The sequence below is a fragment of the Ptychodera flava genome, unplaced genomic scaffold, assembly GCF_041260155.1.
Source record: "Ptychodera flava strain L36383 unplaced genomic scaffold, AS_Pfla_20210202 Scaffold_35__1_contigs__length_1935909_pilon, whole genome shotgun sequence".
In the NCBI taxonomy this organism is placed as follows: domain Eukaryota; kingdom Metazoa; phylum Hemichordata; class Enteropneusta; family Ptychoderidae; genus Ptychodera; species Ptychodera flava.
Window position 1 is genome coordinate 1,658,707 of NW_027248357.1, and position 12,914 is coordinate 1,671,620.

General features: G+C 35.6%; 1 protein-coding gene across 1 annotated transcript; it reads right to left on the minus strand.

Moving 5' to 3' along the window:
* Positions 1-340: 340 nt before the first annotated feature.
* Positions 341-11,432, minus strand: LOC139127745 (TNF receptor-associated factor 4-like). The gene is made up of 8 exons (XM_070693633.1): positions 11,025-11,432; positions 8,126-8,174; positions 7,801-7,905; positions 7,257-7,496; positions 4,682-4,759; positions 4,134-4,262; positions 2,958-3,162; positions 341-2,512 (listed from the first exon to the last, which is right to left on the minus strand). The coding sequence occupies exons 4-8, from the start codon at positions 7,488-7,490 to the stop codon at positions 2,184-2,186; spliced, it is 975 nt and encodes a 324-aa protein (XP_070549734.1). The 5' UTR covers positions 7,491-7,496; positions 7,801-7,905; positions 8,126-8,174; positions 11,025-11,432; the 3' UTR covers positions 341-2,183.
* Positions 11,433-12,914: the final 1,482 nt, after the last annotated feature.

The window sequence follows — 12,914 nt, forward strand, 5'->3', positions numbered from 1 at the left end:
CACAAATTGTGTATAATGGTCAGCATATTCGACTTTGAATGACACCTCTGTCAAAATTGCCTACACTGCAAGCAAGAAATGAATCCATTTGACCAATTTTATATCGGTATCAAATTGATTCAGAAAGTGAAGGCATAATGACTTTCAAGATATGACATTGGATCCATTTACACCGAAAGTAATGCCACATTCACACTCTAGAGCATGGCTATTTCAATATAGTGGTCACCTTTTCTGGGTTCCTTGAGTATTCCACTATACATAGGTTAGACTGCAATCAATCCCAACATTCAGACTGACATACCGGTACCAATATCAATGAATAAAATAGACATGCAAGTAACTTGATAACTCAATTGATAAACACAATAAACCTTTCCATAAATAGAATTAGACATATACCATGCATAAATTACTGTACATGGACTATCCCACTAGACGATGATGGCACTAATCACAGACAAGAAGTGCCACCATCCAAACAGGGATCAACAGCTTAAAAAACAACATTTGATCCTTGATTAGAAACTTTATCCAAGATAACTTGTTTTGCACAAAATGTACTTGAGTTTTTCTTACTTTGATTCTTCCAACGATTTTAAAAGCATTATTCAGAGCACGTGAGAATGATAAATGGAACTGTTTTCCCTTTGTTAGCTATACCGCCCATACACTGTATTATCAACACGATTGGAACTAATTTGGGATAATTGGATGGTGAAGTAAAGTCATTTTAACCTGCAAATGTAAGCTCATCTGCTTTTCTTGTTAAGTTACAAACTTGTTTTACGAGTACTTTGTTATATGGCACCTAATGCTTTGAGAAAATCGAAAAATTTTAAGATCCAATTATCCCAAATTAGTTCCAATCGTGTTTATCCAAGTTGTATCCTCTGAAGCAGCCATCAACATCCTCCACCGACAATATAATATTTATACTTGTACAAAGTAAAAACACGCTGGTAATAATTTCTACCACTTAATGTCGTACACGGCAAATTGAATTTGTACATTACATTACATACACAACTACGGTAGTTTTGAAGGTTATTATTCACACTGAATGCATTTGAGAAAAAGATGGACAGCACTTTGTCTTGATGGGTCATATATGCTGTTTGCAAACAAAACCCCATATATTGAAACCTACAACTTGGAAAATCAGAGACTTTAGTGCAAGGAGAAAACATTTCACATGATTTGAGGAACATTAACAGCAATAACAAGTCTCCTGAATAGTTTTATTTGAAAGCACAAGTTTTGTTGCTTAATAATGTAACATATCAAATTAAAAATATTGTGATCACCATGTCTGACAAAAGGAGAATATTGAATTACCAATCCAGTTGAAAATTAAGAGTACAATGTAATGGAACAACAAACACCATATATATATATATATACACATTAACTCTTTGAATTATGTACACTAACTATCTATTGTCGGGTTTTTTTTTGTGAAAGTGACAAGTAATATGTCTCATCTGAAAAACTAAACTTTCTTTGTAACAGCAAACTTTCGTGTCATTCAAAGAAAGCACTTTTTCCTATGTTTCTAGAAAACCTACAACCTATTTCCATAGGGTCCTTCAAACTATGTTCCTGTTAGAGAAATTAGTTGTGCCTTTCAACATTGATATTTATGTCCAAACAAATAACTTTTTTCCAATTTATGCAGTTTGCAGAGACAATAGGTATAGTTGCCCATCCCTATGTTTTCTAAATTAATCATGAATTTCTGGACACACACAAGATTTTACTTACCCCAGACATCATGCGTGCGTATGTGTGCGTAACTGTATGTTGGATTGAGTTACGCGTAATGTCCAGCACTATGATTGATCATCGCAGTATGTTAACACATTATATTATTTGAATATTGATTCAATAGATAACTTGGTGCATCACAAATGAATTCTATGAATCAACATTCATAGATATTGTGTGAGTTATTGTAAAAGCAAATTGAATGTATTATCCAACCAAGATACATTGTCATATAACTTCTTCAAATAAGATATGACGGCTTCGTATTCTGAAACAAGTAAAGTTGCTCTTCTTATCCATTACACCAAATCTCCTTTATCTGCTACGGCACGGTCCCTTTTGTGGAGGGACCGTGGCTATACCACATCTCCTCATCTTATGCTGAATATTTCTTAAATATTATGTACTTTGACAATTTACAGTAAAATCATTTGATCGTGATCAACATGAACCTTGATAAACATGGTATCATCTCTGATGTAATCGAGGGTCTTGATCGTTGCTATCGGTACAAACTTCTGAGTGCCAAAACTTGCATTTCGTTCACCACTTGGTCTTCCCAGAAATGGTTTGTTTTCCTTGCAAATATTTGGTTTGATTTGGTAAGCAATGTTTCTGCGAGCAGCCGGGTCTTGACACTGGTCAATTAAGGTAAATATGATACGATGACTAAATGGCCATGGTAGTAGCGGATCATACTCAGACCGGCAGATGCAAACAAAGACAGACATAAAATGGTTCTTAGCTGCAAATAGAAAATAAATACACACAGTCGTTACTGATGACGTAATAGCTCTTTCTCTCGCTTCAGTATTTTATTCATCATTGTCAGTGATATTCAATATCCTATCCATCACCTTTGCTTCATAAAGTTTTGATCCCTCAATATCTGTCATCTTGTTGTCTTCCTTCATTTAGCACGGTAATAAACAGTAAACAATGGTTAATATGAACTAATGTAAAAAGTTTTATAGCCATTTAATTATGGTAACAGACAACTAGTGTTGATTTTATCAGCTCCTTTCCACGGTTCCGTAGATTTCTTTGTGAGCGAAAATATTTGGAGTGCATTTGCCACAAATTTTAAACTTTGAAACGCTATCGTTTTTGACAATGACAGAATGTTTCAAGTTCTTTGGTTTCTGTTAGGGTGACTCTTTTAACGAGGAGATTTGCATAAAATGACTTACCCTTTCCATCACCGTTCAAGCAGAGAGAAACAGCCAGCTTGTAGCCATGCCGGCTGGTCAAAAAAGGAGGGCTAAATATTGTCGGTTTCTTTCCAGTTTTAGCTTCCTGCATTCTTTCGGCATATCGATCAATTTTCCAAACTAATTGTGATCCGTACATCTTCTCTAAATCATACACTTTTTGGCGACATTCCACTAGTTGTTCCTGTGCAGTGTAGAAATGATTATTATTTGGATTAATTTCACAAGCATGGTATGTCCACAATATAGCACTCACCGATACATTTTTCCTTCCGTACGTTCGTGCGATTTTATTTTTGATGATTTAAAAGAAAATAAGAATTTATTTACATCTTTTCTAAGATGAATAAATTGCCACTTTATATATTTCTAATACGTTATTTCCCCCGCTAACAGCATCTGACACAAATTTGAATGTAACTTTGCCTTGTTTAGCAATAAAGTGATTGATTGATTGATTGATTGATTGATTGATTGATTGATTAAAGGGATTCATAGTTGCAGGTACATAACATCATCAATGTTGTCAAATGGCAGTAACAAAATACATATGTTTTTAATGGTTATATCTTAAATCACATGTTTGATTTGAAAGTTTTAAACGTAAACGTATTTATACTAAAGTGCTGTTAACTTTTTTGCGAGTGGATTTTACAATTGCATGATGTAACAAAAGTAACCACAAGTTGAAGTAAAATGTGAAGCGGCAAGTCAGGTATGACTCTCTGATTTTGAAATGGTGGTGTAATCCCACGGACGAGTTTTAGATCAATGAAATCCATCTTGCCAATGGATAACTTTTTACAGAATCCTGTGTTAACGTACAATTCACTATCGATATTTATTGTAGGCGATAATGCTTCCTTACAGTAAAAGAAAGTGGTGTTTTATTTTCGTACTTAGCCTAAATGTTTCAAATTACAATTCAAAGGGAATACCACTGTCACAATAGGTCAACGCAGTCCTTTTCAATCTATCCAAGTGCCTCCAAAAATTATACAATGACAACCATCGTAACATTCCAAGCTAGCATGACGTTCTTCTTTATGACATCTTCAATCAAATTGATTTTTTTCGTAAAATCATGGACAGAATGCTGCAGACAAAGAGACAGATCAATGGCAATACAATTATCCAAGTACATGTGAACGTTACCTTATGATCAGTAAGAGTTTCTCCATGGTTATCCAGAAGTGATACGTGCTTCACAATAGTGTTTCCAACCATTGTTAAATGCTGAGTTGGTTCATCTTTCAAGTGTTTCGTCATCTTCTGACGCTCACACTAAGAGAATTGTAAATCTAGTTTAGCTCAAAGGAGAAACTCAGTTTAATTGTAGGCTTCAAAATATTTAAATGACATTAATATCTTTCCTGTAGAAATATGTAATATTTATATTTCCTTTTGTAACGCAGGAAAATATCTCATGTATGTTTTATTAATCCTTTCACATTCTTGTTGATTGATAGGCCTCATTATATTGTTTCTTTAGCTAACATTTTGTTTTTGACCATATCGTAAATTAGTAAAGACAGTTTTTACCAGAAAATTATACTTTGCAAATTTTTCACCACAGTCTCCAAATATATCTGTATCGACATAAGAGATTGCTTTACAGAGAATTGTGACAAATCATTTTGAATATGCAGTAGTTGTTCACATGCATTCTTTCCAGTGTCTTCCGATGCGTAAGCTTATATTACCTTATAGTCACATCCACAGGGTGCAAATGGGCACGGTATCTTCGCCTTTGGACAATCATTGTCACAATGAGCCTTCACCTGTATACACAATGATTCCCTTGTCAATTTTCAATTTTTCGTGAGGATTACAGATTAAGGAGTGACATGAACGATAACTACATTGTCGAGAGCCATCACACAACTACAGTGTCTACGGCCATCACACATACATGTCTTAACTGATTTGATCAGGCTTGGCTAAAGTACTACAATGTGTCTGTGTGTAGATATGGCTTTCCAGGTACAGCTTTTGAAATGGAAACGATCCATAATGTCCATTAAAATCAAGAAACCAATAAAACTATTCTTACTTTTCTAAAATATGTAAAACGATTGGAACTAATATTGTTGTAATATTGGTTAAATCGGCAAAGTTTAAGCTCGTCTACATTTTTTCGCAATTTACTGTTTTTATTGGTTATTTGTAATATTGCAACTTTAAGCTTTAGGGCACCTAACACTTTTTGATAAATTTGAGTAATTAAAAGATCCTATTCTCCCAAATTAATTGCAATCGAGTTTTACGTACATCAGTTCATGAGTGAAATCAACATCGTCATTACGGATCTTTAATATTCCAATCCAGTCAGTCGTTTTAGAGAGATTGTCTTCACAGACAAGATTCCTAGTAAACTATAGGAGCCAAAAAATCTAACAGTTTACTGCAAATTGTCACCGACACAATCCTCAGTCACGTTCAACAACAGTGTAGAGTAGGTGACATAATGAACATGATTCATTCAGTTCAGCATGGCACATAGTTATACACAGGGATGGGATAACGCTCACACTTTGCTGGGGTCCGTGGACCAATGTGATGAAAACTAGATGTAGATGTGGCGACGTTTCTACCTTTGCGTTATGTCGTTTTGTTGTTTTCTGTAATTCTTGAAACTTGAAAAAATATCAAGTTGAAATGATTAGCTTTGACTGTATATATCTACACTGTTCTCTTTGGCAGATTGGTCCCATACATTGTAACTTCTTGGGCTGTGTTAAGAGTTCCACAAAGAACATTTAGCCAAGGGAGTCGATTGCAGTTAGCATACCTCATTGGAAACACACTTGTTGGTTTTGTTAATGTTGTCACTTGCTAATAAAATTGAACTAAAACTGATGTGTTGTTTCTGTTACATTGACATCGTTGAAAGCACAGTCATCTAAAGGAACATAATACTACCATTTTCAGTAATAGAGCGCGAAGCCACTGCAGTGAACTGCAATAAAACTGCTCACACTAATTAGTTTCAGCTGTAGCCAGCTGGTAAAGTCGACAACATTGTATGTCCCATGCAGACAGTTTGTCTGGGGAAGTGAAATAAAAAAGATTTGTACATGGACCAGTGCATGGTAATGTTACATTGTATCTTAATCTTGAACACAGGGTGCCAATCGTAAACTCTCATTTACAACTCGAGCCTCAGACAGAGCTAGTTTTGCCTTTGTACAAGCAGACCTTTTGGTCTTTATCAAGTAGCCTTGTTCAACACCAAAGTGGCCACGGCTACAGCTGAAACTAATTAGTGTAAGCAGTTTTATTGCAGTTCACTGCAATGGCTTCGCGCTCTATTACTGCAAATGGTAGTAATTCAATAATCAACTTCAATGGCTTGAGCACTAGCACAAAGCCGAATTACAAGTACACGCATTTGTAACAACATCGACATGATTGAAAAAAGCAATAACAAATCAGTGTTCTTCAATTTTATTGGCAAATAATATCCTGATCACAATAAACAGATAGCTATCATCCTGGTGAGCTTGTATTTGAGTAGTACCGCAGCATAATCACACTTTACTTTTAAAAAATATTCAGTCAAAACTGATATAGAAACAGTGAAAAATACCATCGGCTTTGTTAACGAAAACTTCAGAAACTGTTGAGTGTCTTACGGCGGTTGCCGTAAGACACTCAGCGAGATGTCAGTCCATGCAATTGGCGGGAAGTCACGTTACTGTAAAAAACAGCTTTTCATCTCTGAACTCTTTCGAGTCATAGTGGTGAGACATGTGATAGGGGAGTTGTTAACAACTGTAATTTTCCCTCAAACTCAATCCCCGTTCAAAATACTTGACCGATGAACATGCCTGATCAAAAAGACGTCACCGCTTTGCTCAATCGCAACGCAAAATAATGACGTTAAATTTCACTTCAAAGTGATCATAGAACTTCAAGGTTCAGTAAAAGATCTTCGAAAAAAATGAGGTTGAAACATCAAGTACTTTTTCGTACTACATTGATCGGTCAACCGCAGCAACATGGCCATCGTCCGCTCGCCCGGTAGTTAGTTCGGCTATGTTCATACAGTCTAGTCTCCCACTCACTATCTGATTCCGAGGAGCATGAAGGTGCCCGGACAAGAGACCTTGGCAGGCGAAGATGCAACACGGTAGTTTATTGATCCAGGTGTGAGCCAGCAATCTATTGATTCAATTGTGAGAGCCGGCTCAAATTTTCACAAATGCCAAAGTTAATCATTTAGAGCTGCACTCAGTGAGAACCCAAAGCACCTTAATTTTTCATTTTTACACTCACCTCTCCTCGCGGTATATCCGTTTCTGCACATCCGTTAGGACAAGGAATGGGAAACATCTTGCATGCATTCATATGTGCAATTTCATCTTTGTAAAACACGGAAATATGGCAGAAGTCACACTGCACAGTGCGCTTGTGGCAATCTTCGGTAACGTGCCCTTCAAGGAAACGCTTTTCGAAATGAGCTCCACATGCATTCGGGCAATCGACTGTGATGTAGCCACACTCATCCATATGCGTCTATCGAAGGTAATAAATGGGCTTTTTGTCATTTAAAATACATGCTTTGATAATTACTTTTCGAATTAAGTTGTAAAATGTAATCGGTAATTTTGTGATAATGAGCCGATTAATCAAGATATTGGTGGCAGCATAAGAGAGAGGTACTACGTATACTACAAGGAAAGACTACAAGACTTTGAAGAACATCGGCGATCCTACTGTCAACGCTGTGAGAATCAGTACTGACGGAGTCGGTATTCTTTGATCAACATTGACTTAGAAGTTGCAGAAACATATTTTTAGTTGGCATTGATGTAATTACCTTGACTTCCTGCAAAACGCCTTTCCATTCACAACCTTTTGTGTAGTTAGAACACTTGACTGGTAAATTGCCTATCTCCTTTCCGAATGGAGTGTCCACGTACACCTGGAAAGAGTGTTCGAGTTTAGTTGTGTTTGATCATCACACATACATACTGTATACATGCGTACGTGTAATGCGTACGTGTATACAGACAGACAGAGACTCTACTACAAATATTTGTAAAAAGCTGCAAAACTTGTTAGTTTTTCGTACTATAAATAACATCTAAAATCGCGTGACTACATCATATTTATTACATCAAAGTTGATTGATACCTACTTACTCTGTCTCTGGATACAGGTGTTTGGTCGATTGGACATCTCGGAGACACTCTATTCAGAAAAAATAACGTAACACTAATTATTCAACTAGTGGATGACGTTGGTTTGACTAAATTACCGAGTAAGGTAGAAATATTAATTGCTAGAGTTAGTTTCTAACACAATCATCGACCATTCAGAACCTGAATTGCTACCCAAAACAATCACCTGAATCGCTACCCAAAACGTAGCCAGTTATATGCGCATTGTAATTTGTGAAATAAAAATTAAAATGGGAAAGACAAATGAAATCGACATAAACGTATCACTTAGCGGTTATTTTATTTTACCAGCAATTGCTAAAATAAATCGTAGGGTTTGATGGAACGGTTTGCAGATGACATATGATAAGGAGGCCCATGAGTTGCAATGAAAGAACAATTTCATAGTCCAATCTTTCAATTATACTTTTAGTTTAAAGGAGTTTTCAATGATATTGAGAGATAAGCCAAGGAGACACATGAGTTGCTATGAAAGAACAATTTCATAGTCCAATCTTTCAATTATACTTTTATTTTAAAGGAGTTGTCAATGATATTGAGAGATAAGCCAAAGGAAAGGAGTCCATCACGGCATTAGGCGTTACCTTTCCCCGATTGGTTTCCTATGTGACTTCCCCAACTTTCCAAATTATAATATTTGACCATCCTACTCTAAATTTGATATTCTCGTCGGTGAAATCATTCTAGAAATACAGCTCATAAAACTTGTTTGGCAATGATGTGATTTCCTAGATGAGGATGATAGTGTTCATCGTAATATGTGAAATCACCATCCAAAAGGATTTCTAGGATGATTGAACTTGATCGTGGGACGTTACCAGTACATATGATAGGAATTGTAAGATAATCAATCGATCAAACCATCAATCGAAGAAAGAAAAAACGTGAAAAATAATTCACCAATAAAATCATGAAACAGCCATGTTCATAAAATCATCTCTCGGGTGAAGACACATGTTAATCATTTCTCTAAGCCACTCAGAAGAAATTATCAATGATTAAACCATAACGATGAAGGAATAACACGACAAAATGGTGAAAAGCAAAATGTAATAAACGATCAAATAGCATACGACAATAATACAAAAAAAATAATTAAACTAATTGCAAGATTAAAAAAAACATAAGTAAAGAAAATATACCTAAGATAATCCTATAGTGGTGAAACAATCGATCAATTTTCAATAAAAGCTTTGCTGCATTGGAAAATGACTTAACGTTTTCACCTATCTCACCCCAAATACGTTTGTTATTAATCACCATAGTTTCGTGAATTTGAGGATGAATATCACTTGTTTAATTTTGAGTAGACCCCGCCTTTATAAATTCACAACGTCAGATTAGATCTGTCGACCAATAGCCCCTCTACAAAACTAAGGTTAAACAATATAAACAGTTTTATCATTTGCAGCAAATTAATTGGAAGCTGTCGTGTTTGTTGTAAATCACCATGGTTTCATGAATTAGAGCATTAATATCACTTCTTGTCATGCGTAGAAATATTCCTCACGGGAATAAGAGACAATCAGCAAAACTGGATAAATTAAAGTGCTTACATTGTCACGCTTTCAATTTTCACAATTCAAAGCGGGAAAACAATTATGAATGCAGACCGGACCACGATTATGGATTGCCGTACAAAATTTAGCGAGTTGTAAAATTCGATTGGTTAGTAGTCGGCAACCATTTTGTTCATATCTTTCATACTTTAATAGATCACATCTATTTATCTTTACGTTATACAATGAGACAAACGCGTAATTATAATGATGAATTTCGAAACAGCTAATGGGATTGTGTAAAGTTATACTGTTGTGTAAGTAATCATATTGTTTCAAAGAACTATATTTTGTAGACCTACAACGAATTTAAGTGAATGAATATACCCAGTAAAAGGGTACAGTGCTGATCGTTGAAGTGAACGATGCCAGATAGAAAATCAAATTGTTCGTTGATTGGAAGTTGATTGGAATGCGCTTTCATGTTCTGTCTGATTATTGGTTATTCCATTTTATGTTCTATTTTCCTTTTGTTTTTCTCTGATGAACAAATACCTTCAGAACTGCCCCTCAATTTCCTTCTATTGTCGGTGAAAATAGCAAGACATCAACTATGTCAGTCAAAAAATAACACAGTAAATATTGTGTAAAAGAATAATGAAACATTCAACAGACCATCTCACTCTCTTCAATATTATCGTGGACCCACAACCTTTAATTTGGCATCATACTAATGTCATACAAACGAAATTTAATTATAAGTTACTTCTATTGAAAAAGCCGCGTATAGCCCACATTGGCAACAAAAACACGTAAAGGAAGTAGACTTCCAATAGATAGTGCTGCGTCATCACAGTCCACTGACTTGCACGTAGAACTGCAGGAACATTGCTATAGAAACCTCACAAAATACATCGTAAACTACAAATAATATTTGTTTTAAAATCTTGCAGAGAAAAATTCAGCATGATATTTTTACAATTTTGATAAATATCATTTTGTATCTTCGCTACTTGATGACTTAATCAGGCTTTCGCCTCTTGGAAATGCCCTTATAAATTTTGTCAGGTATACAGGATGCGATATTTCAATCATATATCCCTGGTCGTGTATTTTCAAATATTTTTCCATAGAGACTGACATTTATCATCAAGTATTTGTATGGCAAGGCGCATTAACGAGAGTACAAGTTTATTTTCTAAGTGTCATTCATCAAAAACGTAGTTGGGAATATCATTTCCGGCACATTTTCTTCTGCACTCATTCCTACTATCAACGTATGCAAATGTCAAGAAAATAACTATGGTGCGCCAACCTAAACAGAACACTTGTCTACGATGTAAATTTGAAGGTGCACTCACCGTAATAAGTCCGGTAAGCAGGACGAACAGACACGATGGCCACAGTCTTCAAATTGTACTGGATATCTCAAGACTTGACAACAAGCGGCACATTCATATTTCTTATCAACATTACCTTCGAAACAAATTCGAAATCTCCCATTTTCGAATTGCTCATGGACGAACTGCTTACTGTTGATGCCATTGAAATACGCGAAGTAGCCGACCCTCGGCGGGACGTACTACTGCCACTCGACAGTGACATTGTATCAAGATTGTCGGGTTCCGGCATTTTGGCAAAATAACAGAGAATGTGCTATATCTGGAGGCTATCAAATGGCAAGGGAAGCGGAAAAGCGCTGTACTCCAAATTGCATCAAGCCAAAATGACAATGCGTCACAGCTTCGGGAAAATTTGTGCACTGAGATCAGGTGGGACACACACGTCACAATATTGATTACAAGGAGGAGTTCCGATCTATTGTTTAAATTTGACAAGTAATTATCCCCAGAGTTGTCATAGTATCAAATCCATAACAGTCGATGAAACAGACAGGGCGGCAAACAAGCGGCGTTGTTTCGAATGGTAAATTTTTAATGAGAGCAAGTCTATCAATAGATAAAATCGATCCGACGTTTTCTTTTTATGTGTTAATTTGTGAAGTACACATTCTTAAATACTCAAGAACGAATATTATGAAGGTTTTATTAAAAACAATCGTATATTCAGTGACTTGCTTGTTTGATATTAAGTACAATCAGGCGACATCTCCCATATTTTGTCACAGTGGAATTCAACTGTTGCAATAATGAGAAAGACAGCTATACAAGCCTCTTCGAACATGGTGTGTAAATATATAAAAAAAATGTTACAAGTATGTTACTGCCCTTCAGGATGCGCGTAGCTTGTGCGTTTAGTTATAAAGATAACAAGAAAGGGGGAAAAACAGTGAAACATTTTGACAAATATCGAGATATTGCCCACATTTTGTACATTATGGTACAACCCATTGACAGCATAATAGACACACGTGATGGTTCGTCATCCCAGGGAGACAAGAGCTATCTTCTTCACAAATTAGTTCTGCGGTGTCAAGTGTAAATCAATACCATATTCTGCCAACGTCGAGGGTCCATTCTGATCTGTCAGTTTTTGTACTTATCGGGACTGCGCATGTTCGTCCCCCACTACTGCATTATATACACATATCATTAAATTAATCATACCGGTATATTAAAGGTGGCGCTTCACGTAACACAGGGATTGCAAAGATTCGTTCCATTTCAAGTAATTTGTCAACTCAAGATTAAATATTGGTTGGGTTCATCTTTCAGCGAGTCAAGCAGTTGTAAGGTGGGTGATAAAGAAGTACAAATTATGCAAATTATGCAAATCGCCCCGATTTCCCGGCCTCTCTTTTCTCCCAGTTTCAAGATCTCAAAGAATTTAACTCCGCTCAGGCTGGGTCAAAGTTTCTGAACTTTTCACATTATGTTCTTTAATTACTATTTAACAAAAAAGCTTTTTTGCTTTACAATAATGTTCTTACATTTTGAATAAGAGGCATAATTGTTAATCACTGTTTTGAGTGTCAGTCTTTCAACTCTTGCCATTTTAGAATGATCGATAACGCAAAATAAAATAGTCTGTTTTTCTACATATATTATACTAGTTTCAAATGAAATATTAAATTTCAGAAAATAGTATAGTTTTAACTTAAACTAATACCAAAAAATACCAAAATTATATATTTTTAACCAAATTTGCAATTATTACACCCAAAATTTCAGAGATTAAAACATTTTTTGATGGAATATTTTAACCTTCCAGTATTGTCAATTTTGAGTAGCATCTAATCCATATGTCTTGTAGTTTTGAAACAAATTTTTGGTAGGTCTACTGTGCAATAT